The sequence below is a fragment of the Brassica rapa genome, chromosome A10 (assembly GCF_000309985.2).
Source record: "Brassica rapa cultivar Chiifu-401-42 chromosome A10, CAAS_Brap_v3.01, whole genome shotgun sequence".
In the NCBI taxonomy this organism is placed as follows: domain Eukaryota; kingdom Viridiplantae; phylum Streptophyta; class Magnoliopsida; order Brassicales; family Brassicaceae; genus Brassica; species Brassica rapa.
Window position 1 is genome coordinate 14913355 of NC_024804.2, and position 26532 is coordinate 14939886.

At 36.6% G+C, this 26532-nt stretch overlaps 5 protein-coding genes across 8 annotated transcripts; 1 reads left to right on the forward strand and 4 right to left on the reverse strand.

The window, feature by feature from the left end:
• Window positions 1-7251, reverse strand: LOC103845729 (protein DETOXIFICATION 52). Its single transcript, XM_033282712.1, has one exon. It carries the CDS (start codon window positions 2954-2956, stop codon window positions 1430-1432), a length of 1527 nt encoding a protein of 508 aa, XP_033138603.1. The 5' UTR covers window positions 2957-7251; the 3' UTR covers window positions 1-1429.
• On the forward strand, window positions 6155-26379 carry LOC103845733 (transcription repressor OFP8). Of its 3 annotated transcripts, XM_033282732.1 has the most exons (5): window positions 6155-6164; window positions 9659-9662; window positions 19638-19686; window positions 19764-20282; window positions 20364-26379. In XM_033282732.1, exon 5 carries the CDS (start codon window positions 25601-25603, stop codon window positions 26240-26242), a length of 642 nt encoding a protein of 213 aa, XP_033138623.1. In that variant the 5' UTR covers window positions 6155-6164; window positions 9659-9662; window positions 19638-19686; window positions 19764-20282; window positions 20364-25600; the 3' UTR covers window positions 26243-26379. The 3 variants fall into 3 exon arrangements, with proteins under 3 accessions (XP_033138623.1, XP_033138624.1, XP_033138622.1); XM_033282733.1 differs by lacking the exons at window positions 6155-6164; window positions 9659-9662 and having other exon boundaries at window positions 19522-19686; window positions 20364-20446; window positions 20563-26379; XM_033282731.1 differs by lacking the exons at window positions 6155-6164; window positions 9659-9662 and having other exon boundaries at window positions 19522-19686.
• LOC103845732 (dolichyl-diphosphooligosaccharide--protein glycosyltransferase subunit STT3A) lies at window positions 7468-13504 on the reverse strand. Of its 2 annotated transcripts, XM_033282703.1 has the most exons (24): window positions 13238-13366; window positions 12829-12891; window positions 12664-12719; window positions 12513-12584; window positions 12319-12424; window positions 12186-12236; window positions 11836-11931; window positions 11630-11689; window positions 11435-11548; window positions 10922-11008; window positions 10450-10553; window positions 10187-10282; window positions 9893-10013; window positions 9719-9799; window positions 9513-9641; window positions 9179-9418; window positions 8918-9061; window positions 8626-8812; window positions 8447-8544; window positions 8255-8334; window positions 8089-8176; window positions 7909-7998; window positions 7661-7748; window positions 7468-7614 (listed from the first exon to the last, which is right to left on the reverse strand). In XM_033282703.1, the coding sequence occupies exons 1-23, from the start codon at window positions 13364-13366 to the stop codon at window positions 7695-7697; spliced, it is 2346 nt and encodes a 781-aa protein (XP_033138594.1). In that variant the 3' UTR covers window positions 7468-7614; window positions 7661-7694. The 2 variants fall into 2 exon arrangements, with proteins under 2 accessions (XP_033138594.1, XP_009120866.1); XM_009122618.3 differs by having other exon boundaries at window positions 7468-7748; window positions 13238-13504.
• On the reverse strand, window positions 13879-15988 carry LOC103845731 (protein phosphatase 1 regulatory inhibitor subunit PPP1R7 homolog). The gene is made up of 6 exons (XM_009122617.3): window positions 15676-15988; window positions 15371-15601; window positions 15129-15275; window positions 14909-15051; window positions 14714-14828; window positions 13879-14341 (listed from the first exon to the last, which is right to left on the reverse strand). The coding sequence occupies exons 1-6, from the start codon at window positions 15943-15945 to the stop codon at window positions 14261-14263; spliced, it is 987 nt and encodes a 328-aa protein (XP_009120865.2). The 5' UTR covers window positions 15946-15988; the 3' UTR covers window positions 13879-14260.
• LOC103845730 (probable glycosyltransferase At3g07620) lies at window positions 16308-19226 on the reverse strand. The gene is made up of 5 exons (XM_009122616.3): window positions 19050-19226; window positions 18229-18913; window positions 18015-18145; window positions 17517-17865; window positions 16308-17130 (listed from the first exon to the last, which is right to left on the reverse strand). Exons 2-5 carry the CDS (start codon window positions 18838-18840, stop codon window positions 16462-16464), a joined length of 1761 nt encoding a protein of 586 aa, XP_009120864.1. The 5' UTR covers window positions 18841-18913; window positions 19050-19226; the 3' UTR covers window positions 16308-16461.
• Window positions 26380-26532: the final 153 nt, after the last annotated feature.

A 26532-nucleotide genomic window follows, 5' to 3' on the forward strand; every position in this document is an offset into this window, starting at 1 on the left:
TTATATTGTTTTTTTTGTAAAACAGTAACAGTTTTCTAACTTTTTGTAAGATTATTTATTTCTTATAATTTCCACTTTTTTTTTTAAATAGTGCTATTTCACTCTAGTTTCTCAATAAAATTATCACTATTCCAGTAAAAACTTAAGAAGTTAAATACGTCGCTGTGGACTATATTCTCTTCCGTTGTTTGCATAGCTGCCACCATCCGAAAACATTTATATATTGCAAGGATAAAGCTGGTGATGAGTCCACTGAGAGGTGCAGATTTAAATTCTAATGTACAAAACCGAAAAGTTTTATACACAATTAAACTAAGGTGTCAATTTTATTCTATCAATTGATGTTGTCTTTCAGTGCCCGTGACTCACTCTTATTTCCTTTCTTGTTGGCTTCTGCCTTCTGGTATGACAATACTCTTCTCGTGAACTGTGGTTTCCATCAATGCTTGTTTATTTATTTATATTTTATTTACAAATTCTACAAAGAACATGATGAGTTGGTCTTGTGTTGCTCAAAAAAAAAAAGAAAAAAAAAGTTGGTCGTGTAACCATGAAACTCAAATAGTATTCAAAATAATAGACATATGACTGTCCATCTGAGGTGAACTATAAATTATTTAAGTAAAATCGACCTTATGTCCTTACAAAAAATTAGCATAATTATTGTGTCAAAAAGTCATTTTAAAATATATAAATAAAATTCATGACGGAGTTTGAGAGGAAGATGGGCAAAATTTACTCCAAAATTTAAATGATATAAATTAAATGTCAAATTTTCATGAATAAGTTCAGGTTATAGAGAGAGAGATTAAAAAAGAAGATTGTGAAATAGTGTTATAACATTGTGAGATTGAAAAAAAGATGGCAAAATGTCTGCATGCATATTTTAATATGGATGGATAATTGAAATCCATTTAGGGGCATTAGCAAGAAGGAAAGATATAGAGACCCATAGACATAAGCAGTTGGAGCGTTACACAATTTATTTGCATCTAGTATCCTTTATCAAAAATCATTTGGTGATTTAATAGTTTAAATATTTTATGTGTACTATTGTTTTAAAAGATTTATTAGAAAAGTTCTCAAATACTTGATTAGTGAGCTAAAAGAACAACAGTAAATTTTTACAATGTATACTTTGAAAAAGTAACACACATATAATATAAACAAGATTAAAATACAAAGCGACACACATATATAATAAGAGTTGTTCGAGTTTTGAATTTTTATTCGGGTTTTATTAACTAGCCGGTTACACATATTTTTTTTTCTTCTAAAATAGCATACAATACAAGTAAATATGGCAAAGTTACATGGGATGATAAATATGAATAGATTTAAAAGTTCTCAAAACACACACCCCAAATGGAACCGATCATTCCAAGTAAAAAAAAAAAAGAATAAAATAACCCAAAGCATTCGATTAGTGCTAGTCAGCAGCGACCGTGACAACGTAAACGAATGGTTCCGTAAGGTCATCACCGTTACCTTGCGCTGAAATCACCACATCGACGCCTTCACTGCACGTTAGCTTTCTAGCTCTCTTGGCTTCTCCCTCCCAATCTGTAGTAGCCACAACATAAAGCATCATAGCAGCACAACATATCTGAGCCGCGAAAAGACCTATCCAAAGCCCACAAAATCCATACGAGGCCCAAAACGTTAGCCCGACCGCTACAGGCGTCCCAACGAGGTAAAACGCTCCTAGGTTTATGTTGGCCGCTTTGGACGGCCGTGCGGTGCCTCTAACGACACCGCAACCTACAGTTTGCGGGCAGTTCCCGAGCTCGCAGAGCCCGAGAATAGGCAGCGCCGCTGCTGTTAACTTGATGATGTCCATGTCGTTTGTGAAGATCATTCCCCATACGTCGCTTACTCCCCAAGCAAACGCTGACGCAGTCATACCCATTACTCCGGCGAAGGAAACGGCTATGATGGCTGATAACCTAGCCGTTTTGGGGCGGTTTGATCCTAGTTCGTTACCTACGCGAGTGGACACAGCGAACCCTAGGGACGATGGGAAAATGTAAAGCAACGACGTCGTTTGGATGAGAATACCCATTGCTGCAACTGGCGTTTTAGGGTTTACGAGTAAACCACAAAGAACGGTCATTATCTCGTACCACCACCACTCTAAGCATACCCCCACGCAGCTAGGTATCGCGAGACTGATCAGTGGGGCCCAGTCTTTGAAACATTCTGAGCTAGGGGAAGTCCACGTTGGCTCGTGTAGACCTTTGACCCAAACGTGGACCACAAGGAACACAACAACGAAGAGATTTGAAGCGGCTGCAGCCATTGAAACACCGACGAAACCTAACCCGAAGTATGAGACGAGGAGAAAGTTGATGGGTATGTGGAAGATGGTGCCGGCTAGGGTTGCGATCGTTAACGGGCTTGTGATACCTTGTGCTCTAAGGTATATACGAAGAGGATGAAGAAAAGAGTTGGTGAGCAAGTCAGGAATAGAGCAAAGAATATACGTTTGAGCCAACGATGAGATACTTGGATCTTGATGGAGAGAGATCATGATCTTTCCCAAGTTGAGCCATAAGGTGACGATCACAAGCGAACTTGTGAGCAAGAACAGCACGGTTCTTTGAAGAGTTAGTGAGAGGAGTTTTGGCTTGCCCGCTCCAAAGGCTTGAGAGCAAAGTGGGTCCATGCCAAGTGCAAGGCCTGCGAGAACTGAGTATCCAGTGATGTTGGCGAAGGCAATAGCCAAGGAGCCACCAGCGAGCTCTAGTTCACCGATATGGCCGAGGAAGAGCATGGAGATGGCCGAGCGAGCGTAGAGGATGAGCGCGGCCAGGATAGTGGGAAAGGCTAAGGAGAAGAGAGACTTTGCCTCAGCTTTAAGCTCAGAGATTGGTGGGAAAGTTTTGGTAGGGTTTTGCTTTTCTAGGTCTATCTTCGATAGAAGATTTGTTTGACTGGTGATGTTGGTGGTTTCCATTATACTCTTTGGAATGAAACACAATGACAGATTTTAGAATATTAGTAGATAAGATTATTTGCCGATGTCGAAAGCATAGCTTATCCGGTTATATATACACACACACTAGTATACCTAATGGCTAATGACTGTCACGTTGTCAGTGACAGAAGGTAAGATATCTAATATGATCTTGGGTTTTATTGTAGTCCATATAAAAGTCAAATAAATATTTTAAAGGATTGACTTTGGATTTATTTTTAAAGTATCTATAGCATGTCTAGGAAACAAAAAGTTTATCAAAGAAATAAAATGGGCACATTTGTCTGTAATTCAGCTAAACAATTAAGTTTTAGTTTATCTTTTAAAAGTGAAAAAGCTTTAGAGAGAGACACATATTTCATAAGAGCAATTTCATTGGTAGATATTTTATAGATATATACTAAAATAAAAATATATAAGAAAAGAAAGAATTAAAGATAAGATTTTATCAAGTGAGATATATATAGACTGTAAATGGTAAACCTAAGGAATGGAATCAAATGAATAGAATATAGTAGAAAAATATAATATATTCATTCCATTTATTCTTTATCAAAATTTCAATGGAATATTTTGCTTTATATATATATTTTTTGTAATATATGGAATGATCATTCTACTCCATTTGAGTATTCCATATAATTCTATTCCAAAAATGGGTACCAGCTGCAGCCATAAGATCATTAGAACCTCTCTTACAAATGTTTATCTATAAATAATCTTTTTTTTTCTTACTAAAATTTAATGAGAATGTGTTATATATGAGATAAATTCAAAGTTATTTTTTGTGCATTTCCTTTTCAAATCTTCGTTTTATCTACGGTTCTCGAATGCTTTAATTTATTTGTTTCAGATGACAAAATTTATTAATATCTTTCACCACAAACAAAATAAATCTAGAGTAATTTTTACTAGTGCATATTAAATTAAATTAAAGTTAAACTGAAATGTTTATATATATATCATCTTAAAAGGTGGATATTTTAAACTAGATGATATATGTGATTAAATGATCATGAATCTTAAATTACCCTTTTGTCATTTCAAAGATATACTTAATTATAATTTAGTGTAGATGAATCCTTTTGTGACACATAGAAAATTAGGGCATGATGTATTATCAAACTTAGGTTTATTTCTTTGCCCCTTAGAATAGTTCTAAAGGTGTTTGGGTTCGATCCTGCATGTAAACATTCGAAGAAATTAACGGATCCGACTACTTTCAAATTACCCTGAAACGCTATAATATTGCTACCACACTACATGGCGTGGGGAGCACTTTGCATATCATATGAGTGCTGGCCTAACGAATCAAACTTACCGTAGCTAACTCCAAGATCCTTAATCATACTTCGAGTACTTATCCTCATCACCTCAAGAATATGTACTCCTTAATTATAGGGAAAACACTCGCGTTTTAGACTTTTTCACACTTTATCTTATTCACATATTTCATGAACATTATAATCAATGTCACTAACTTGTCATCGTTGAAAATAAATCATAAATCATTAAGAACCCAGATGAGAATATTCAACTTTATATCAACGACTCTTGAAAGTTATTTACCAATCAATTGGTACAAACGACAATTAAAAAAATTGCGGTAGTTAAGTGAAACCTCCCTTAACTCGTTCTACCATAAAATAGCCACACCTGGCTAAGTACGTCGTGGGGTTTGTTCTTTTTTGGCTTCGGACCAAGTCTGGTACACAAAATTCTAACTTACGCATCAGAATCACATCATCACTTCGAGGCTTAACGTGTTTGTTTCTCATTTGCATGAAGATTTCTCCAACAGTGAACGAACCCATAAACGCCAAACAGTGTTGTCGATTACATTGTTTGAAATACTTAATAATAGTACTAGCCTGTATTTAATTACTTATAAAGTCAAATTAACAAAGTAATTTATTCCTCTAAATTGAAAAACGAAAGAGTAAGCTTTTTAATACAAATTATAGTTTCAACATGCAAGCACAAATTTTGCTTCTCAAACTATACAAGTGAATATATTTATGTTTGAATACGTAGTTTAGTACAAAAAGAAAAATAACAAAACGAAAACAAGACATAGTCACATAGGTATCGTTAATCTATTAGGATATAGTCATCTAGATATATGTTTATAGATATATACGTGTATCCTAATGTGATACGTCTTCTCATCAGTTTCTGAATTCATGATATGTTCATGCCATTTTTCCTAGGAAAAAAAGAAATAAAAAGATTATATTCATCTTTCTATTTGTTCTCCTCTTCATGAAATACCATTTGGAAGAACGAAAACAACAGAACTTCTAGAGTAAATAACCCACTTTAGAGACAGATGAAAGATATTAGGAGTTTTGCTATCAACGACAAGTCGACAACTACTACGTAATATATTTTGTTATCAACGAAGAGCCGTTATGAGCTTTTTGTTTCTTCGAGTCACTGTTACTTGTTATATAGATTTGAATTTGTCTCAATAAAACCTGTCATTCTATAGAGTGTCACTTGATATTTTCTTTGTCCTCGAACAGCCGTACATGTATGTGTATATTATACGAGCAAACTAAAAAAAACAATTACATATTTTTACGATCATTGATGATGCATTGCCGCTGTCCCAAGATAGCTGTTGACAAAAGTTAAAAATAGATGTTGACATTTTTGGGTTCTATCTGCAAAGGTTAGACTTTTATAGTGGCTGCATATATTTGAATTTTATATATTTGTTAGTCTTAGATTTCCTCTCTGTTTTAGAAAATATGTTATATTCGTACTTGCTAGTTTTTAAAACCATGATGATGTACCTTTGTTTAATGCATCCCTAGTTATATTAAATAACTCTTTTTGAAAAAGAGTTATTTTAAATAACTTGAATACAATATTACAGTTTTGGGGTAAAAGGGTATGTAAAATTGCACTGAAATGTGAAATTAAATGACAACTTTTCTGGGGTAAAATGTTAAGATGTGAAATGATAATCTTCTTACAATTAAAAAGTTAACTCTAAAACAATACTTATTTTGAAATCGAAAGAGTATATATATATATATATATTTATAGTATTTCCATTTTATATAAACAAAAGTAGCTTCCAAAACATATGCTATAGAAAAATGCCCAAGAGGTACAATTATTAGTTGGTAGCTAATCATAATGTTAACATGTTTTATTTTTGAAGATTAGCCTTTACTTGGTGAAAAACAAAAGCTAAAATATTTAATATAGCATTTCAATGCTAGCTATATATTGGCGGCATGCACTATATAGGCTTTAAGCATTTTAATAAATTTTAACCGACGTAAAAAAAGTTTGTGTGTTCAGTTCATGCTTTTTCTCTCAAAGAGACGTGCTTTTCCATTGGAACCATGTCCATCCCCCTATAACGCTGAAGCATGCTGTTTTACAGGTCACGTACCTACGCTTCTATAGTTGTTAATTTAATTTTCTTCCCCATCTTGTGAAATCAAGATCTAAAAATAGATACTATAGTACTAGTAAAAAAAAAAATTGTGTTTAATTATTCAAGCAATAATACTAAACGGATCATAATACAAAACCAACGGGTACCTAGTGTTCTGATAACCATTTCATGTTATGGACAGGTTTTTCGAAGTAAAAGTAAAATACAAATGTTTTTTTTCTTCAAAAAACAATTAGTTGACCACTTTTTCGTCAACCCATATAAAATTATGCCAAGTTTTGACATTTTGTCAGTAATAGAAAAAAAGAGGATAATGCGACCCTATCGTGTGCCAGTTATGAGCAAAACAGATAAATATGTATAGACTCTATATGTATTCCACCAACCAATACTACATTTCACATTTCAAATTATAAAATATGACAACTGGATCAGATTGGTTAACCGATACTATCCCACATCTAAGTACAAATCGCAAGCGCAAAGACGTTGGTACAAGTCATGTGGAGAGTAAAAGTCAGGATGGCACATCGAGATAGATATTAAGAGCCCAGGTGTTTGAGATATATGGTGCTCACCACAACTCGGGGGGCCATGCACGAAGAACAAAATCCATGCAGCTTCAAATGTTTTTATTGTCAGATATTTATAACACGTTAAATGATAATGAAGAGGCTTCACGTAAAAGATCTTTGCGTTGTTTGTGTGGTAAATATATATGTTTCTTTGATAGATATGTAGATCGATGTTTTCCTAATGAAAATCTTTTTTTTTTTAACGCTGCCTTATGAAGACCTACGCCTAACTGCATAATTGTTTAATAAACCGCTCTCTCCGGGACTTGAAACCTGAATTTCCTGTAATCTGTAATAAATTTTGCATAGTCTGAGATTTGAACCCCAGACCTGAGTGTAAAAGCCTTTAAACCTTAACCAATAGGCTACGGTGCTTCCACTCCTAATGAAAATCTAGTCTCGAGTGTTTTAACTTTGAAGTCTAGTTGAGAATTTGGATCTTTGCGTAAATATGTAGATCACATCAATAATTCTTTAAATGAATATTTAAGAAGTCAATCTGAAGCTATTTTTGAGTTTTTATTTTGTTGGATTGGGATTCGATCTGGCCACCTGAATTTGTAAATCTCCACAATAAACATAAAACTCCCAAGTCTACAAAAGTTTTACGAATCCTAACATCAGAAACTTGACTGCGTCTGCAACAACTTCCTCTGAGGATAAAAGAGTGACCTAATAAGAGTTAACATATAACTCACCATCCAACATTAAAAATTTCTAGGGGTTTCTAGATCCACGGATTCTTCTTCGCTGCTTTCGAGTCCAATCCAGAGCTTGTTTTCTGGAAACAAAACAAAAGCCTTAAATTTAACAAATGTAGTCTCAAAAAAAATAAAAAAATAAAAAATGAAGTCTCAGTATCATTAGTCGTGACACATTCTCTTAGCTTCCAGATTCATATATATCGACATCTATAATAAGTATGTCCCAGAGTTGCTTACCAGTTTCAGTTTCTTTGCTCTACCACGAATCCTGTTCTTCTGAGGTTTCAGCTTGTATATACGAACCATCCAATGGTGACTCGTGAAAACCTGACATGACAAAACCCAATCACATTTACAAGAATCTAATTGGAATCAATGTGCCACGGGCTTGTTTGTGGTAAAGAATTTAAAGCTCACCTCTTCGAAATGTGTGAGCTTGAAATTTTTCTTCCCGATCTCCGTCCGCCTGACCCGATCATAACCTTTGCCATCCGTCTCTACAAACCTGAAGCGAAAAAGAAAAACAGAAAAACTGAGCCTTGGTAACAGAGTTCAAGCTTATACTTACAGGAAAGCTTCGTACCTGTAGTAAGATAGCTTGTACATAAGGCAGTTCAACATTGTTGGCGTGGCCTCAGAATCAATCCGGTAATTGCCATCTCTCTTTGCAAAGAAATTAATAGGTAGCCAGGTTCAGATTCAAAGTCTTCAAACATTTTGAGCCATTACAACTTGTAGTTAAAACGGAATGACAAAAGAAAAAAAATAAAAGTACCAGATAATCAGCTTCCTTTATATGAGGAAAGACGCCGCCTCCAATACGAACCATCCACAGAAACTTGTTAATATCATCACTTGGGTAGCCAATAAGACCTGAGAATTGATTGTCTCATCAGAAGATACACTTCAGAGATAAAACACATGATAACAATGTCACGAGCCAAAAAAGCATACCACCAAAGACGACAAGAACGTATTTCACATCCAAGGAGTTGAAGATTTCCCACGCCGCCTTTTCTGGAGATGACATTGCAGTGCCAACAGTTGCAATGTGAGTATTGTTCCAGGTGTTGTTGTCAACAATAACAGTTCTGTTAGCCATAGCTGTCGTCTGATAACCATAGTCCCACCATGATGCCACCTACATGATTTTGTTTTCGCACACCAAACTCAGGCGACTTCATATATCAAAGACAGCTTATACCTTTAACAAAGCAAGCTTACTAGGATCTAAATACTGACTTACTTTGTCATCCACGTCAGTATTATGGCTTAACCATGCGTAAGACTCTCTAAAATCATCAAAGACGTGTAGGCCATCACGCGATTGAGATGTCAAAACTATTGATGGAGCTGAGTATGCTTCTGCAGCTGCCCAAACACAATGAATCTACAAAAAAAAAAAGAGAAACGTATGCATTTGAAAGTCTTATCATTTGTACTTTGTCGTCTCAACTAACTATAGAAGATGAGATTAAAACTAACAACTAGAAGAAAGTCTGCATACCACATAGAAAGCACCCAACATTATAAGGAGAAGAAGCGCAACTATAGAGGCTTCAAGAGGCAAAACAAGAGCCCTTTTCTTCGCAATCTTGGACTTAACAGAAGGTTTGTCAGCAGGTTCTCTCTCTTTCTTCTTGCCTTTCTTTGACGACCGTTCTTTTGCAACTTCTTCACCCTTGTCAGTCTTGCCAGAAGATGAATCATCTTTTGGGGCATTGTTAGTAGAAGTGTTGTCCTCTGCCTAACAGTCGAAACACAAACCATTTTGTGAACAGAACTTGGGTAGGACAGATGATTCATCAGAGCGAATAAAGTAGAGAGAGAAGCATACTAACATCATCTTTGGAATTAGCCGATCGACCTAACTGGTATTTGATGGAAGCCGTGAAAACATCAAAAGCTTGAGAGAGCGCAATTCCAGACATGATGCATGCTGCTGGAGCAAGCACAAGCATAAGACGAACCTAACAAATCAAGGAAGACAGGTGAATAACTCCGGCAAGGGAAAGATGAAATTGTAATTCGTAGACAGGCAACTCACCATAACTCCGGAGAAGTATACGGACATCACAATATACAGGACCACGAAAGAGCTCGCATCAGATAGAGGCGAAAAGCACGCCTACCAAGAAAAGAGAAAAGAATCAACACTAACTCTACTGATACAGTCATTTTCTTCCGTACAAAATCTAACTATAATAAACGTTTAACGCACAATGATGCCAGCAGGGACCAAGAAAGCCAAAACATTGATGTCCATGAAATAGGACGGCCAAGTTGGAGGTTGATGCTCACTGACACTTGCAATAATTGGAATATACTTGCTTGCATAAGTTCTGTTACATGATAGATAAATAAACCAAGAAAGAAAAAGGGAGGGTCAGATATGCTGCAGGCAAAATAAGAATCATAGAGCAGAATTCCTGAACCGTGGACAATGGCATACTCGAAATTTGCCAATAAATTTGATCGCTAGGAGAAATAAAGATTGAAAACTAGAACCACTCACGGATCAAGTAGACTCAAACTCCTACCACTCCATCCTCCTGTTGGACTTGAAGCTACCAGTGCCACAAGAACTGCCACAACTATGAGACACACAACCCTGCAAATATAATGGAGCAAAGAAACTTTTTATCCCATGACACATAATCCAGGAAATATAGAGGTTATTCCATCTGTACTACAGTTAGATCAAATGCAGATATACTCCTCTTATCAGGGTGTGGTAATCGTAGACATGTCAAAGAATAACAGTATAAGCAAGCTTACAGGCCGATGGACACAACAAGTGTCACAGCAACTTTGAACATTTTGGGAGAAAGAATGCCTTTGATATAGTATACGAGTGCTACTACGTGGATGATGATGAAAACCTGCATAAGTTACAGGCAAAATAATTTAAAAAGTAGAAGTAATTTAAGAGAAAAGGTAGTATAATATACAGTCAATTGCACAAACATAAAGCTTAAATCCAACATATCCATCCCAATAAACTGTACTTCGTACAGTTAGTTGTATGGTGTTCAGCAATGAAAATATCTCACAAGACAAACTTGAAATTTCAAAGAGGCCTCAAATTTCTAGGCTAGGAAAATCGACAGCATATATAATCTCGCATCCAGAAAACTAAGCACCGAGAGTACTGATCCTTGGTTGGTTTAAAACTCAAATTTAGAAAGAGTAAACTAAACATTAAAATAAGAGGCGTGCGTGAAAAATAGGGCATGGAAAAAGAACTCACCAAAAATGAGGCAAAATGTTCAGATGTCAAAACCGCATTGAAGCCAACAACAGGTACCAAGGCAGCTAACAGCGTACCCAGCACAACCTGCATACATAATTGGTGTCAATAGCTTTCAGAATAGTCTCATTCCAGTTAATATTCAGTATCTTATATACAGCCACTTCAACGTAGAGACAACTAATTTCTCAATAACACGAATTAAAGTTATCCACATTTCTGAAAACTATATGAATCCTTACGGAGGTTCCTATACTAGCCACAAGCGGACAGTTCAAGACACCTTAAAGGCTTAAAAGCAGTTGTGTTTATTATATATTTTAATCATTTTATCAGTTTAATTTGTTGTGCACCTATAAAAAAAGTTTTGAAATAACAAATAGCTAGAGTCCAATGCTGGAAAGTAAAAAATAGCATGCATGACTCTTACTTGTACATTCAAACTTTTCAAGGAAACACACAGAGAAAGGCTTGTTATAATATTTTTATCTGTTACTAGAAGGAGGAACATACCAAAGGAGCATAGGCAATGTACAGTCGAGGAGAGTATCGGCCAGTTACAATGCACAGAAGCACATGCATTGGTATCAGATTGATAATGAAGGTGTAACCTCCCCAAGAACATACCTAAATGATGAAGGTAAAAAAAGATGTGAAAGTTGAGCAGAGAATAGTAAAGAGTAAAATGGGGAGTTATCCAAGTCGTACCATGTAGAAGTATGCAATGGCATTCAGTGTAGCATAAAACAGGGAACCTGTATTTAGTGTCTGCATAAAGTCAACCAAAAAAAATAATTTTAGGAACTGTTGAATAAGAAATCGAAATTTACAAGAGAATGCTTGGTGTTAGTTGTTAAATGGGTTTAGGGTGAAAAATCAAAACAAACTCTACATGCATTGGAGAAAACCCTAACCTTTATGTAAAGATAGAAAGTGAAGATCAAAGCAAATATAGCAACAGCTTCATTGTCGTAGCTTCCAGCAACAGATCGGGATATATATGAGGGAACCTGCAAATATAATTATTTAGTTAAAAAAACTAACATTACAAAGAATCGCATCTATATACGTTTGTTGCAGATTCCACTAAACGATGCACCAAGCACTAACCTATTAAAATTCATAGGCATGACCTTCTTGAACAAATTTGTTAGATTCTTTTAAGAATTCACAGCCATAATGTTTAAGGGAACTTAATGTGTTAATGTTCAGACTCTTCCGAGACATCAATTGAATAAAATTTAACGTATGTTGAATAAATTACCATGGCCAAAAGAGCAGCAGCTGCTAGTCCTGCACCGGAGCCCTTAACTTCCTGTTAAAAGACAAAATAGGTAATGTTGAATCAAATGGTTCTGGAATATAATAAAAACAAAAATATTAGACAAAAGACAAACCTTGGTCAAAAGGTAAGTCGCCCAGGATGCGAAAGCTGAAAATACAGGTGCAGTGAAGACACAAACAGTCTCTACTGACAGAGGAATGTTTATTGCATTCAAGGCCCTGAGGCAGATGGATAATATCAAAATTATAAACAGATATACATGTGTGTGTGTCAAATAATTGCTGATTTCGGTGAAACTACACTCACCACCAGATGGTTCCAGCAGTCAATGTTAAACCAGGGTAAACAGTTCCTCCAATAACACGGCCAAGAGGATACCTATAAAAAAAAGGAAAGAAGATGAGTATAATGCTACTGAAGATAGACCAAGAGTCTAGCTTTCTGGTCCTGGAATTACCAGGTCCGATCATCAAACCAATTCCAGAACTCGTATATTCCATTCTTCGATAAGAACTGAAACAAACAACAAATAAAAAAAGGACCGGAACCTGATAAATTAATAGGAGAGCTTCTCACAAAGCACAAACTAATTTTTTTTGGAAAAAAGAAAAGAGAGGGGAACCTGAGTGACTCTGTAATTGAAGTAAGGATCAAATTCATGAATCACACTTTCATACTTTATCACCTGAAAATAAGTCAATGAACGTTACCAACAAAGAAAAATCAAACATTGAATAACTACAAGATTGCTAAATTCAAATAAGAATAAGTCTCATCCCAAAGCATTCTCTCAATTCAAAGCTAAATCTCGAAAGCTAAAGCAGTTAATATCTCCACTGGGGTAGCTATCAAGGAACAACATTTGCAGCTTCACTAGACACAGAGTAAGGGAGAGAAGAAGCTACACCGATCAATCGCAGCATTATAATGAGATCGGATCGAGAATAGTCGGATCTAAAGTAGTTCAATCGGATCTAGAGTTGAGCATTTGAAATAAATAAAAGGAGAAGAGAGAGGGTGAGTGAACTCACAGAGAAGAGTCGGATCGAGAAAGCGAGGACACCAATGAGGAGGAGGATCAGAGCTGAGAGAACGGTCCCGAAAGCATTCCTCATCGCAGACGACGACGTTCCGGGAGGTGGACTCTCTAGAGTCGCCATTTTTCTTACGCTGAGAATGTGAGCTCTCCGGCTCTAGAGATAGAGAGAGAGAGAGACGACTTTGAAGGAGGAGGAGGACGAAGACTCGGGAAGGGTTTTTCGAAGCAATCTCACTCGCAGGAATTACAGCTTTGCGGTAGTAAACTACTGGCGCGCCTTCGTGGATTTTACACTTGTCAACTTTTTATTCGCTACATTCATCTAAAGCTCCCTGTTTTTTTTTCTAATCGCGTGATGTAAAGTTAAAAATCAAACCATACCAAACCGTACTTGACTTTGCAGACCGGTACAAAATTAGAATTCGAATCAAATCGGTTTAGTCTGGAAAGTACTGTATTTTGGGAAGTGTGTGATAAGTGATAACTGTTATCTATACTATCTTTCCATGGTTATTTAGGTATACGTACATATGAAACGTTAAGAAAGATAGCTCTTCTACAAAATGTGATTAAAAATGTATCAAGATTCAAGACCTATGAATGATCGTTTTCTTTTCCAGGAATTTGTTCTGGTTAATCAACTTCACAGTATTGATGAAAGAACAGAGTTGACAATAATAACCAAAAGGCAGTAAAATCTCAACATAGCAACTTTTCAGTGCTTAACAACAATCACACACGAAACCAAAAAACAAGATAGTGTCAGGTGAAACAAAGACAAACCTCAGCCTTACAAACATACCAAACACTGCTTGCAAGGGAACACGAGAGTCCTTTTGACAAAATATCGATAAAGACAACGATTTGACTTGCTCCTTTGCACTTCTTCATGATAAACAGCCGACCACATATATATTTCGAGATATCACCTGATTTCTTAGATTCAATGCCCATGCTCTGAAATCTTTTCAACTAATGAGGAAGCAGCCTCTCATAAAACGAGGAATATCTATCTTCAAGCAAATAAGTTAGAATCTATTTGCTCCACATTTGGGAAGATTTGTCTCAGCACAGCAACGTAATCAGCAGACTTGGCCTGACAAGAGATAAGACAATACACAATTAATAATACTTTTTAACTAGACATCGCTACATGGATAGATCCAAAGTGAAATGAATAACTTCCACAATTTCCCAGCCAGAGAAATTATAATCTAAAGAAGATATTGGGTCTCAACTAAATAAATGAATAAACGGATGCAGATATCTACAGCCATGTTGCGATGCTCAACTTATGTTCCTTGATGCATACATTAAATGATTTATCTATATTACGATGCACACTGAACAAGACAAGCAATGGGATCACTAAATTGACATGCCATATCAAAAAGCAAAACGAAGATATGAAATCCTACGATGATGCATGACCAGAGACTGAAAAACCTTGATGTATAGTTGAACTTACACAAGGGTTATTTTCAAGGTAGATAGTGGTGAGTTTCTCCTTTGAGCCTGTAACAGCTTCTGTGATTGCTTCAAGTGATTCTATCTGGTTGTCATTAAGCCATAAATCTTCCAACCTATAAAATTAATGTCAAGTCAAGATGGAGAACAACAAAACACAAAAAAATAGGTCTAAGGCAATAGAAATTTTAAGTACTTTGTGAGGGTCTGAATATCATCAACGGATGTGAGCTTGTTGTTCGAGACGTCCAATACCCGCAGGTTAACCAAAGCACTCAAGCCTTCCATTTTCGAGATACCATTATGGCTCAAATATAACTCTTCAAGAGCTACACAGTCCTGAGAACATATTTTTTCAACACATCAGAAGAATAAAATGTTAATGAGTATCTGCAGAAAGGTAAAACAATGCACACCTCAAATCCTTTCATAGAAGTCAATCGATTACTCTGCAAGCTAATCTTTTTAATACATGTGAGCCCACACAGGTTCACAACTTTGATACGGTTTCTTCCAAGCCACAGTTCATCTAATTTAGTGAAGTTCTCCATATTCTCCATCACCTGAAACACCAAGACTCTCAATTTTTCATTGCTGAATCCTTATAAAGCGATTAGAAAACACCAAATGAGGTGGAACAGAACAGAACAAAACAAACCCGTAATCTATTAGAACCGAGTTCAAGAATCTGCAAGTCGTGCAAGTGTTCAATCTCCATAATCTTGTTAACTTCGTTCTTAGACACGTAGAGCTCCTTGAGCGTGCTAGAGGCCTTTGATAACCCTTGCAGCGAAGTGATCTCATTGAAAGATACGTCGAAAACCAAAAGCTTTGAGAATATGGCAGTATCTGGAACCTTTGCTAGCTTGTTGTCTCTGAGAATCAGCTCCTGCATCAATCGTAGGGTGTCACGGATTGTAAATGCCGATTCATTTCAACACGATTAGAGAGTGGAGAGATCACCTCGAGATCGGATAAGGCGTCCCAGCGAGACAAAGGCTCGACGGCGGAATCGTCGATTAGGTTCTGGCGAAGAGAAAGCTTCTTGAGCGCAGAGAGCTGAGCGATCCTCGAGTCTAATTCTGATAAACGGTTCGCCGTAAGGTCCAGCTCAATTAGAGTCGGTGGTAACTCGATCGCATCGAGAGTGTGGAGCTGGCAGCTAGTGAGATCGAGAACATTGTCCGAATCGTCGATCTCCATTGATGGTTGCTCTTCCTTTTCACTGCTCATGGCTTTTTGGTTCAGCCTCCCAACGACGACGACGACGAGCTTTGTGGGAGAAACTGGTCTAAACGATTTGCTCTTACACCGAAACGTCGACGTTTTATTTTGGGCCGAAAGCCCATAGACAGCTCGACTTTTATTTTGGGCCGAAAGCCCATAGACAGGCGCTGGATAAGCAGGCCCATGAGCTTATGCGTGTTTGTTTCCCTTCGAATCAAAATCAAGTTAAGCCGAACTCAAAAGCTAAAGTTCACACCAACGGAGACTAAAACATACACCTCCTGTAAGTTACCAAGTTGTAAGTTGTAACCATTTTGTTAACATAGAGACACACATGATACATCTTCAAACCAAAAGAGACTGAAACATACACATTATAACCATTTTATTAGCATAGAAACATACATCTTGTAATACAATCCATATTTACAAAGGTAGAGAGTCAGCATTGTAGCTATTCCTACTCACACAAGAGACTTAGACAAGTACATAAGAACACTAACACATCACCGTATACGCATATCATCTACGTTTTACTTGGAACACTCTGTTATACCAAATAGAATGCAACACCATATGAAACAGATCATATCTCTCCGGTTTTGCATGCCACAGAAAATGCCTTTGCGCCTTCCTCACCGCCATTTGCATCTTTACGTACTTCTCTTCCGGTATAGACATCAAAATTTCTTTCAACCTCGGGATGTCTTTCTCCGCAACAATGACCGAGAAGGCACTCCAATCAAGAACCTCAAAGAAAGGCGGCACAAAGTTGTCTGATATAATCACAGGGACACACTCGTAGAAAATAGACTCAACCACCCTCGGGCTGTTCACCTCGTACCCTTTAGGACAAAGGCAGTACTTGCTGCTTTTCATCTGCTCTATGTAGTTCATCTTGCTCGCCACCCCGAGTGGCATTCGACCGTAGATTCTCATGTCCGGGTCTTTGTCTTTCCAGTGCTGTAGTAGAATGGTGCGCAAGTAACCGTGCATGCTTCCGGCGTAGAAAGCAAGGATCCGCCTCTGAGAGGGAGGTTTTCCACCTAAATCACGAAGCGGATTTTTGGCTGCTCGGACATATGTTTCAGGGAGTGAGATGTCTCTTCCAATCTTGAAGCCTGCGGTTACGTCTGCATTGCATAGAGCTTTAATGCAATGCTCCATGTGGTGCCTCGTCTCATATGGTGCCTGGTTAGTGAAGGCAAATTCAACATGGTGAATATTTAGGCCTAGTAATTGGTTAGTTCGGTTTTCAAAAATAAAATTACTAAAATACCAGTTTAAACAAAAATTTCAAACCGAACTAACCAAAATCCGAGCCGAAATAACCGAACATACCCAAAATTTTGCGAATTTTATTCAATTTAAACAAAAAATTTAACCGATTTTGAAACCGAACTAACCAAAAACCGAACCAAATTTTATTTCAGTTCACTTCGAAGAGATTTGGACCGACCCGAACTAACCGGATTCCGACCCCAAACTAACCGAAGAAACTGAACCCGCATTTCAATATAATTACTCAATGGCGAAATAACTAGTTCAATCATAGAAGAACTGAAGGAGGTGCATACCCAATCATGACAGGCGACAAGAAAATGATCAGCTCCACCGGTTCTATTGAAGAAAGGGTACTTGGAACTGATGTGCTCAGTGTATTCCTTAAGAAACTGGCGTAAGTTGGTTCGGTTGTGAGAGTTACGCACGTACAGCGTGTATTCTAGCATCCGTGCACTAAATGGCATATAGTACAAGTTAGCCCTTCTTGGGTCCTTCACAGTGTAACGCTTGTTTCCTTCCATCAACTTCATGAACCATCCCTCTGATGCATACAATCCCTTCAGTATTGGAGTGTGGAAAATGGGGCGGCTTCCTTCCTTATATACATAAACTTTGAGTAGCCGTTCCATAAGTTCGTAACTCCTGAGGTATATAACTGAATCGAATATGTCAAGATTACCTTTTATAGGACAACACTACCAAAAATTCAGATTTATGAACCAAACAGATCATATTATTTCATCTATATAGGACTAACGACATTAAGAGAACTCATAAACGTATACCATTACCTCTTAAACATGGAAACATTACGGAATATTGGAGGGTAGAGTTCTCGATCAATTGTTACAAGAGGAGCATTCTCTATCTCCTTTCTTGCAGCCAGCATCTCCTCATCTCTCCTAGAAGACCAACGCGGTCGCTACATTGGAAGAAGCAGTATTTTCTCAAGTACATGATAATTAAAAGTTCCATAGGGTATACAAAGAAACTAGAAGGACGTACCATTGCGCGTGAGGATCTACGGTGCCTTGTTAAAATCCGATTCATCTCATCTATTGGGGTCACAGTTTTTGGTGGAAGATCACACCGCATCTTCTTCTTCTTCTTACTCACTTTCTTAGTAACAAGCAAGGAACTATTTTCCAAAACAGGAGCAGCTATGGCGGAGCCTCCAGAGTTCTTCTGACTTTGCAAAGACACATTTTGCATCACAATTTTCTCTGAAGGAAAAAGATTGTCACTTGCATTGCTTCCAGCCACTTCTTTGACGATGACACTATCATTCACATCTTCAAAGCTCTCAAAATCAACAATGTCAACAAACCCTTCATCATCCTCTGTCTCATTCCGTAGACCAGAGCCATTAGTCTCCAACAACCCTGTAGGAGCCGCAGAGACGTTAACCGCAAGTGTGTTCCTGAGAAGACCGTTTTGCGATGGAGTCAGCAACGCATTGTGCTCGTTGGGCAGTTTGAGTCTTCTGCCATCAGGCAACAGATATCTTCCGTATGAAAGTAGCAGCAAGATATGAGTAAGAGCCAGAATCGCAACCAGAACAGCCCATGTCGGCTTTCCACTTCGGGAAAGTTTTCGGAGCTCAGATCTAATCTCCATGAGAGGAGGAATTCACACAGATTCTAAACCGACAAAACAGTCAAGTTCGTGTCTTTAACTTCAGAAACTTATCCTACCGACACAATCAAGAAAAAAGGGTCGTTGGTCAAGTCACTGTTAACTGAAACTTTTTTAAGTTGCGTGCGAATTGGTAATACAATATATCTTTTGTCGGGAAGTTACTAAAAAGGGAAAGAAACTCAACAAACCTTGAAGTAGAAAGGATAATGGAGTCGAAGAGAAAGGAAGAAGCCTACGATCCGAGTGAAGTGGCTGTATTTGATCTTCTTCTCTTTGACGACCTTTGACTCGATGATTTAAAACGGAGGCTTCCGGTGACGACAAAAGGACAAACACACAAGTTGGCGAAGAAACAGCCCGAACCATATCAAACCATACAATTCTAATAACTCGACTCGAACAATTAAATAAGACCAAACCGAAATTTATTGAACTGAAAAACAAACAAAATTCGGGTTGTACCGAACCAAATCGATTCCACTACCAAAACAATTTAAACCAGTCGGTTTGTTCTCTTAAAATGAACCAACCTGTCGGTTTAAAATTGACTCAGTTTGGAGCAGATAGATGTTCTCTGGAAGAAAAGGGTATACTGGTGCTAATGTCAAAATGGCCATATTTAATACTGGGATAAGAGCTGATCATCCCCATTTCCGTAACATCAAGGTACCACTATTTAGAGAAAGTGATGATAACACACCACAGTGATTTCAGATAGGACTAGTGTTTGAAGGTTTCGCTTCTGGAACGAACATAGCTAGGTTTCCTGCTGGTAGCTCTGAGAGTGGCGCTACACAGAATCTACTACAAACTGGGTCCTTGAAGGTAATGAGACACCACTTCACTCTGCTTCTTATTGTGCCGTCCATTTTCTTTTGGTGATAATGCTACTCTGTTTACAGGAAGACCCTGCTGTTCTTGGGCTTCTGGAGATAGGGTGATGGCAGAGTTGGTGTTTATGGTAGTGACACAAATTGCCTGGACAGTAGCCACATGGTCACCAACTGCTATTGGCTCCTGAAGAAAATGCTAGATTTTTCCATTTCAAATACCAAAGACCTTGTACATGTCTCGAAATTTTCGAAGAGATATTCACCCAGTAGCCACAGATGAGAACCAGCTGCCTTCTCGAAGAACTGATGTGAATTTTTCAACATACTCTTCTGTGATCGGAAAGGAGCTAATCTGTCAGAGTGACTCCAGATTTGAAGTATGGGGGGACTAAAGGGTAATAACTTACACGTCAGAGGAAGGAACCGTTAGGTTGCCCGGCTATCTTGGCATTGATTTAAGTCGAGGCTTAAATAATACAGTGGATAATACAAGACATGCACGTTGGATATCAGCTAAGGATGAAGGTGAGCTTAGTTCTTCCAGGAGTAAGTATATGGGAGGCCTTTTCCATAGGGACGACTGACGAGGTAATTCATGTTATCTTCTTGTTTTTTTCTAATCAATTTTGGAGGGATTAAGAAGTATAATACTTTGCTCTCAATTCACAGATTGACATGTCATTTCTTGTTGCTACTCGCTGGATAGTACCTGCTGGTGTTGCAGCCAGTGATAACATTGCCAGCTTTTTTCAGTATCTCTCCAAGTCTGCTTTAACTTTTTATTGCATGATAACATAGGATTCTTGTTTCCCAAGTATGGTCTCAAACTTTGCCGGCTTTCAATTTGATTTGATGGCTTGTGATGTAGGAGCTATAGTGCTGCTAAGCATATGGGAGAATCAGGCAAAAGAGGCGTAGGCGGAGAAGGGCATCTGGGTCTAATCGATCAGCCTAACATATAGCCGTGCCTGGGTCCATTAAAATTTTGCCTGCGTAGCCCATTTGACTTTTTGGTAGCTTTTTACTGCCATTTACAGTCACAGAATGTAGTTTCACTTTTACAATTCTACAGCTGGCAATTTTGTTATAGGAAATCATTTTCGAAAGACTTTATCTATGCTTTAACTAATGACCATTAAAACACTAAAAATGAAAAATGATCTTACTAATGACCATTAAAAATAACACTAAGAATGGAAAAAGTATTTGTTACTTATTAATTCTTTCTAAATTTGATAAGAAATGTTTTTTTTTTATAATTTCTTAAAATTAGAAGAATAAGAAAGAACTATGGATAAAAGAAAGAAACATTTACATTATAGGTCACATTTCATCTTTTTATTACACTCTAAGACACTTTTCACTCTTGAGACACTTTTTCTTAACTTATTGTTGTCTCCTAACTAATCTAGTTACATTTTTTTGAAAAATGAACTGATAGTCTCTCTCTCTCTCTCTCTCAAATCGTCAACCAGCTTTTAACAATTTGAGTAGACAATGTTGATTATTTCGGTGTTGGGAGTTACGGGTCAAAAATACGGGTGGATTTCCAACGATGAAGCTAGTAAATAAATAACGAGTCATTAGTAAGAGATGGTGGTGGGTTATATGGTAGTCGTGAAAACATAGATTTCGAATTCTCAGAGCCTTCGAATATGGACGGTGTTGGTGAATGAAGAAAAGGGATTCTTTTGTTGGGAGGTCTATTAACCATAGCGATTTGGTTATAATTGGATGAAAATTCCGAAATTTTGGGGAAAAAATTGTTTTTTGCTCGTTTTCACTTGGTAAGAATTAATCTTACGAGATTTGTAGGTTTTGAGTTAAAATATATGGAAGATGTTCGAAATGATGGTGAATGTATGTGGCGGCTCTGTTTTCAGTTGCAGAAACCCTAAATGAAGAAGACGATGTCAAAATTACCTTTATACCCTTCGTTAAAGAAAATAAGAAAAAACAAAAAAAAAGACAAAAAAAAGACGCTGAATGTACTTCGAACGCGAGACCAAGCGGTAGTTTAACCACTGCACTGCCTACTGCCTAGATTTATTTGATTTCATGTGCTGTTAATGTTTGGTGAAAAAACTGTAAAATAAAATCCTAACAAGTGAATCCCAATAAGACGGTTTCATATTAATCACACAAATGAATTACTCATATTTATGGTATATGGTTTTAATTGATATTCAAAATTGATAAATGTATGTTAAAATTTATTTGGTGTACAAGAGAATTATTGTACATGTAGACAATAAAATTTATTTGTACATATGGACAATATTTTTATTGTAAAAATATTTTAATTTGCAAATATGTACAAGTTAAATGATGTATATATGAGTCGTTGTACATGTGGATAATGTATTTTTTGTGTACACCTGATCTTATACATATAAATATACACAAAACGTCATACATATAGCTGATATTAAAAGATGACATTGGTTCATTTTGTCAAATGACATGTATGAAGTTATCATGTCTATCACTGAATAAGTTGTGCATGAACACATGTGTACACGTGGATGTTATTAATATGATCATATATGGATATTATTACAACACCGACATGTGTACACGTGGATGTTATTAATATGATTATATATGGATATCATTACAACACCGTGCACAAGAAATCGACACTTACCTTCAACTTTGTATTTTGATATCTCATCATTGTAAATGAGTTTAAGCTTTTATATTTTGTTCATTTAAGCCATTTTGGATGCATTTTTAGATGTCATTCTTCTGTGTCCTCTACAAATCGTCTATTTTGCTTATCGTTTTCAACATCAAACCACAAACACACAATTCAAACCACAAAAAAAACATGTGTTGTTACTACTCATTGATATGTCATCATTTAAGTGTTTTTATGCATCTCATTTACCTTATTTTTATCCTTCCAGTTTGCATTCAGATGTTAATATTTCATTTGCATCCATAATTGCATAAAACTGGGGGATGAAGAATACAAATAAAAGTTTTGATGCAAATTCGAAGGTTAATCTTGCACATTTATAAATTTAAGGGTCAAAATAGAAGATATACAAATACGAGGGACCTAATGTGAAAAATAGGAAATTGGCCACTGGGTCTCTCGATCCCAGATACTGAGCCTGGACAGTCTTTGCTGAAAGCTTGCAGTTCCGGTCCCGAGCATGACGACCACCGCGAGGAGGATTTAAGACGATCTGAGCATGTAGCCACCAAGGAGAAGGTCATGGCAGTGGTGGAAGTGAGTTATAGAGAACGAAGGAGGAAGCTTGGTCGGAGTGATTTCGTGTCTAACATGGACGTGGCGGCGTTCACGGTGGTGCTGTTGCGGCGAAGGAGAAGCGAATCAAACTGCATTCGTGGTGGGGGGGAGAGACGAAGAGGACGATACAATTGTGAAGCAACATTTTTTGAGATTTTGATTTTTGAAGCAACATTTGAAAAGCCAAAGAACTCAATCTTAAATTTGGATAAATTGCGTTAGGATGAATCAGTCACCATGGATATTCGGAGGAGAAAAGGCAGAGGGACAAAGACGAAAAGAGTATGCTTTATGTTTCAATTTTTTTAAAAATTAAAAACAAAAGAAAAGAAAAGAAACCAGTTACTTATTATGGTTACACTTTAGTTAGGGATAAGAAAGTAAACAACCACTTAAAAGTACCCTAGTAGCAACAAGTGACTTATCATGTAATTAAAAGTCACAAAGTGACCCTGCGTGAAAATCACTCTAAAAGAAATTCCATGATGTAAATTTTAAGAAATGATGAAGAATTTACTGTTTACATTCATTACTTTGGTCATTATAATTTATTTATAAAACCCTGATAAAAATAGAAAATTACGTCCGAAGGACTTAAAAACTTTTAGATTGAATGAACTATCTTCCTAATTTGAAATGCATCCTACATACGTTATTAGTATTACTATAGAACTCTAGAATAGTATGGATTTGAAATTCAAATAGTGGCCTGGAACCATGCTTAGCTCAATATAGGACGTGACGAGGCTGATATGGTCCCCTACCGGCCAGGCGGCCACCACACACGAAACTTACTTTTAGGTAAAAAGGGAAATTAGACTGAGCCAATACGCATTCACTTCCCAAACATCAGGCCATTTTCCTGCATTAAAGAGAATTCAGTGTCCTTAAAATTGCATTAAAGAAGTCAGCTCTAAAAGCTAAATTAAATCATACTGTTTTCTTTTCTTTTTATTCTTCAACATGAACAAAACAAATTCTTGTTATAATAAATTCTTTTTGTCAGAGGGTTTTCTTAAATTTATAAATAGGAGTTTAGAGAAAAAAAAAAGAAGAAGAACCAATTCGAACCGAGAAGAGAGGAAGGGAGACTTGATTTAACAGAGGGAGATGCGAGATGAGAAACCGTTTGACAAAAAAAAATTTTTACCAAAAACATTCAAAATTAAATGGTTTGAAAGTTCCTTAATCAATGGAAGTGTTAAGATAATACCCCTGAAGTTCATATTTGGAAGACTCGAAGTGGCAGCTAAACTGGTGTTGGAGCAAAAATTCTTAAACAATGTGGTTCAACCCCCAAAGACTAACATTCATTTGTTTAAATTGTTATATGGTACCGATAGTATCTTCATGCATCGATATAAATGGAAACATGCAAATAGTTACATTTTTTAATCCATACAACTTCCAATGAATGACAGCAGCAAAATGCACAAGGAAAGTTTAGGAGATCATGTGAATGTTTGATGTTGTTTGCAACGAAACATAGCTACAACATTTTGGTTGTACAAATATTAGTAACGTCTCAATCCACAGAAATATTAATAAATATAGCAAAGAATTGTATTGTCTATATATCTAATTTGTTGTAGTGATGTTTGAATGTTTTCGATTTCATTTAATTAGTTAAAGCAAGGTGCATAACAGCCTAGAGACCCAAAGACATGGCGAATAGAAGGAATGTTAGGCACTTTTTGTGAAAATAAATATTGCTAGCGACTTTTGGTTTATTGGTAAATGTTTCTCCTTTTTGTTTTAAAAGTCAAATTTCTTTATTTTTTAAAATAGCAACATCTAACTTGCTCAACATACTTTGACTTTTAGTGATCGTCGTGCACCACCTTTCTGCATAATTTTCATTTTCAATCATTTAATTCGAATTTCATTACCTTTTTGAATAAAATGATCACACTCAAGCTAGATTCAATAACCGATGCATGAACTCTGGTGAGGAAGTCTCAATTGGAAATGTCAAAAAAATTGTATTTTTGATACTTTAACGTATGAATGGTTATTGTGTTCACTTAATTTCTTTTAACATACACAAAAATCATAAAATGTATTGTAATGAACTATATTAAAAAATAATGAAATGATTAAAAATACAAAATAACAAAACTCAAATTGAAAACTAATTAAAGAGAACTTTATCTTGTTACATACTACAAAAACTTTTAAAATGACTGATTGTAAGGATTTCGAAAAGCTAAACAGAACTGACTTCTACAAGATGACAAACATTACAAAACACAATTTATGTCAAAATTTTCAAAACTAAAAACATTTTTATATGAGTTTTAAAAACGAGAAGTCCTCAAGTGTATATACGCAAAATAAAAACAAAAAGAAAAGAGCAAGAAGGAAATTCCAACGGTATGTTTTTGGTGTCAGCTATTCCAATAGTTTAAGTTAAAGACGACAAAGAAAAGACAAAAGAAATTTGAGAATGTAGTAAACGTAAAAAGTTGTAATCATTAAATTATCATTAATATTACGAAATATACAAACCAAAACAAGAAATAAAAAATAACAGAGAATTTACTATATCTCCTTCCCTCAAAAGTCTTTATATTATGACACTCCTCCTTTAATACATCTTGTTCAATAGTCATTTTCTCTATCTCTCTCTACATCGATATTCTCTAACATGGAGAAAAGAATGAGGCTCAGGGTTCCAAGAATAGTCCGGTCATCTCTAAGCTCTTGCCGACCACGAGACCTACACGACGTGGTCGACACTTCTGCTGTTGCTAGCCAAACAACGTCTTCCGACAGATTCTTCCTTACCGAACCTAAAGCCAAGACTCGCGTGGACCGTCACAAACCTAAGCCTAACACGTTCTCTGCGTTCCCACCAAACCCTTTCTACGAAGGAAGCCGTTCGTTTAGAGACTCAAAGAAGAACATCAAGACAAGGAGGAAGCAAAGATCATCTCAGTTCGCTTCTGATTCTCTCCTCGCCTCACGTTTTAAGTCAAATGGGTCTTGGTGCTGGTCTTGCAGCGAGGACGAAGAAGAAGAGAGTGATGATAGAGATACACTCTTTTCTTCTAGAAGCTTCTCCTCGGAGTCTTCCAAGGGGGAGAGTTTTGCGGTGGTGAAGAAGTCAGAGGATCCTTATGAGGATTTTAGGACGTCAATGGTGGAGATGATTGTTGAGAGACAGATATTTGCAGCGGCTGAGCTACAAAAGCTTCTTCAGTGTTTTCTTTCTTTAAACTCTCTTCAACACCACAGTGTCATTGTTCAAGTGTTTTTGGAAATTTATGCCACTTTGTTCTCTCCCTAATCTGCGTCTCGCTCATTTTAGAGTACTAAGTTCAACCTTAATCTCGCTTTAATTAGTGTTAATTTCAGTTAATCTTTTGTCTTATCCTTTCTCTGTATTATTATTGTTATCATCAACCAAATTTGGTTAAAGCAGAATGAGATTGGACTTATAACTAACAATAATCAGCTTTTTATTTTGAAACCATGCACATGATTAAAACAGAAGGGGGTCAAGTCTTGAGTAATAGAATATAAACTAATTTTAATACACTTTGTCAACAACCTGCTAGAATTTTGAATATAAACTAA

Coding starts and splice junctions, on each gene's coding strand:
- LOC103845729 (XM_033282712.1), bottom strand. CDS start 2,956: ATGGAAACCACCAACATCACCAGTCAAACAAATCTTCTATCGAAGATA.
- LOC103845732 (XM_009122618.3), bottom strand. CDS start 13,366: ATGGCGACTCTAGAGAGTCCACCTCCCGGAACGTCGTCGTCTGCGATG. Junction 12,720..12,828: donor TCAATTACAGAGTCACTCAG/GTTCCCCTCTCT, acceptor TGTTTGTTTCAG/TTCTTATCGAAGAATGGAAT. Junction 11,690..11,835: donor CTTTCTATCTTTACATAAAG/GTTAGGGTTTTC, acceptor GACTTTATGCAG/ACACTAAATACAGGTTCCCT.
- LOC103845731 (XM_009122617.3), bottom strand. CDS start 15,945: ATGAGCAGTGAAAAGGAAGAGCAACCATCAATGGAGATCGACGATTCG. Junction 15,602..15,675: donor ACGCCTTATCCGATCTCGAG/GTGATCTCTCCA, acceptor CGATTGATGCAG/GAGCTGATTCTCAGAGACAA. Junction 15,052..15,128: donor CTTCTATGAAAGGATTTGAG/GTGTGCATTGTT, acceptor ATATGTTCTCAG/GACTGTGTAGCTCTTGAAGA.
- LOC103845730 (XM_009122616.3), bottom strand. CDS start 18,840: ATGGAGATTAGATCTGAGCTCCGAAAACTTTCCCGAAGTGGAAAGCCG. Junction 17,866..18,014: donor AATGTTTCCATGTTTAAGAG/GTAATGGTATAC, acceptor TATATACCTCAG/GAGTTACGAACTTATGGAAC. Junction 17,131..17,516: donor TTGTCGCCTGTCATGATTGG/GTATGCACCTCC, acceptor TTCACTAACCAG/GCACCATATGAGACGAGGCA.
- LOC103845733 (XM_033282732.1), top strand. CDS start 25,601: ATGGAGAAAAGAATGAGGCTCAGGGTTCCAAGAATAGTCCGGTCATCT.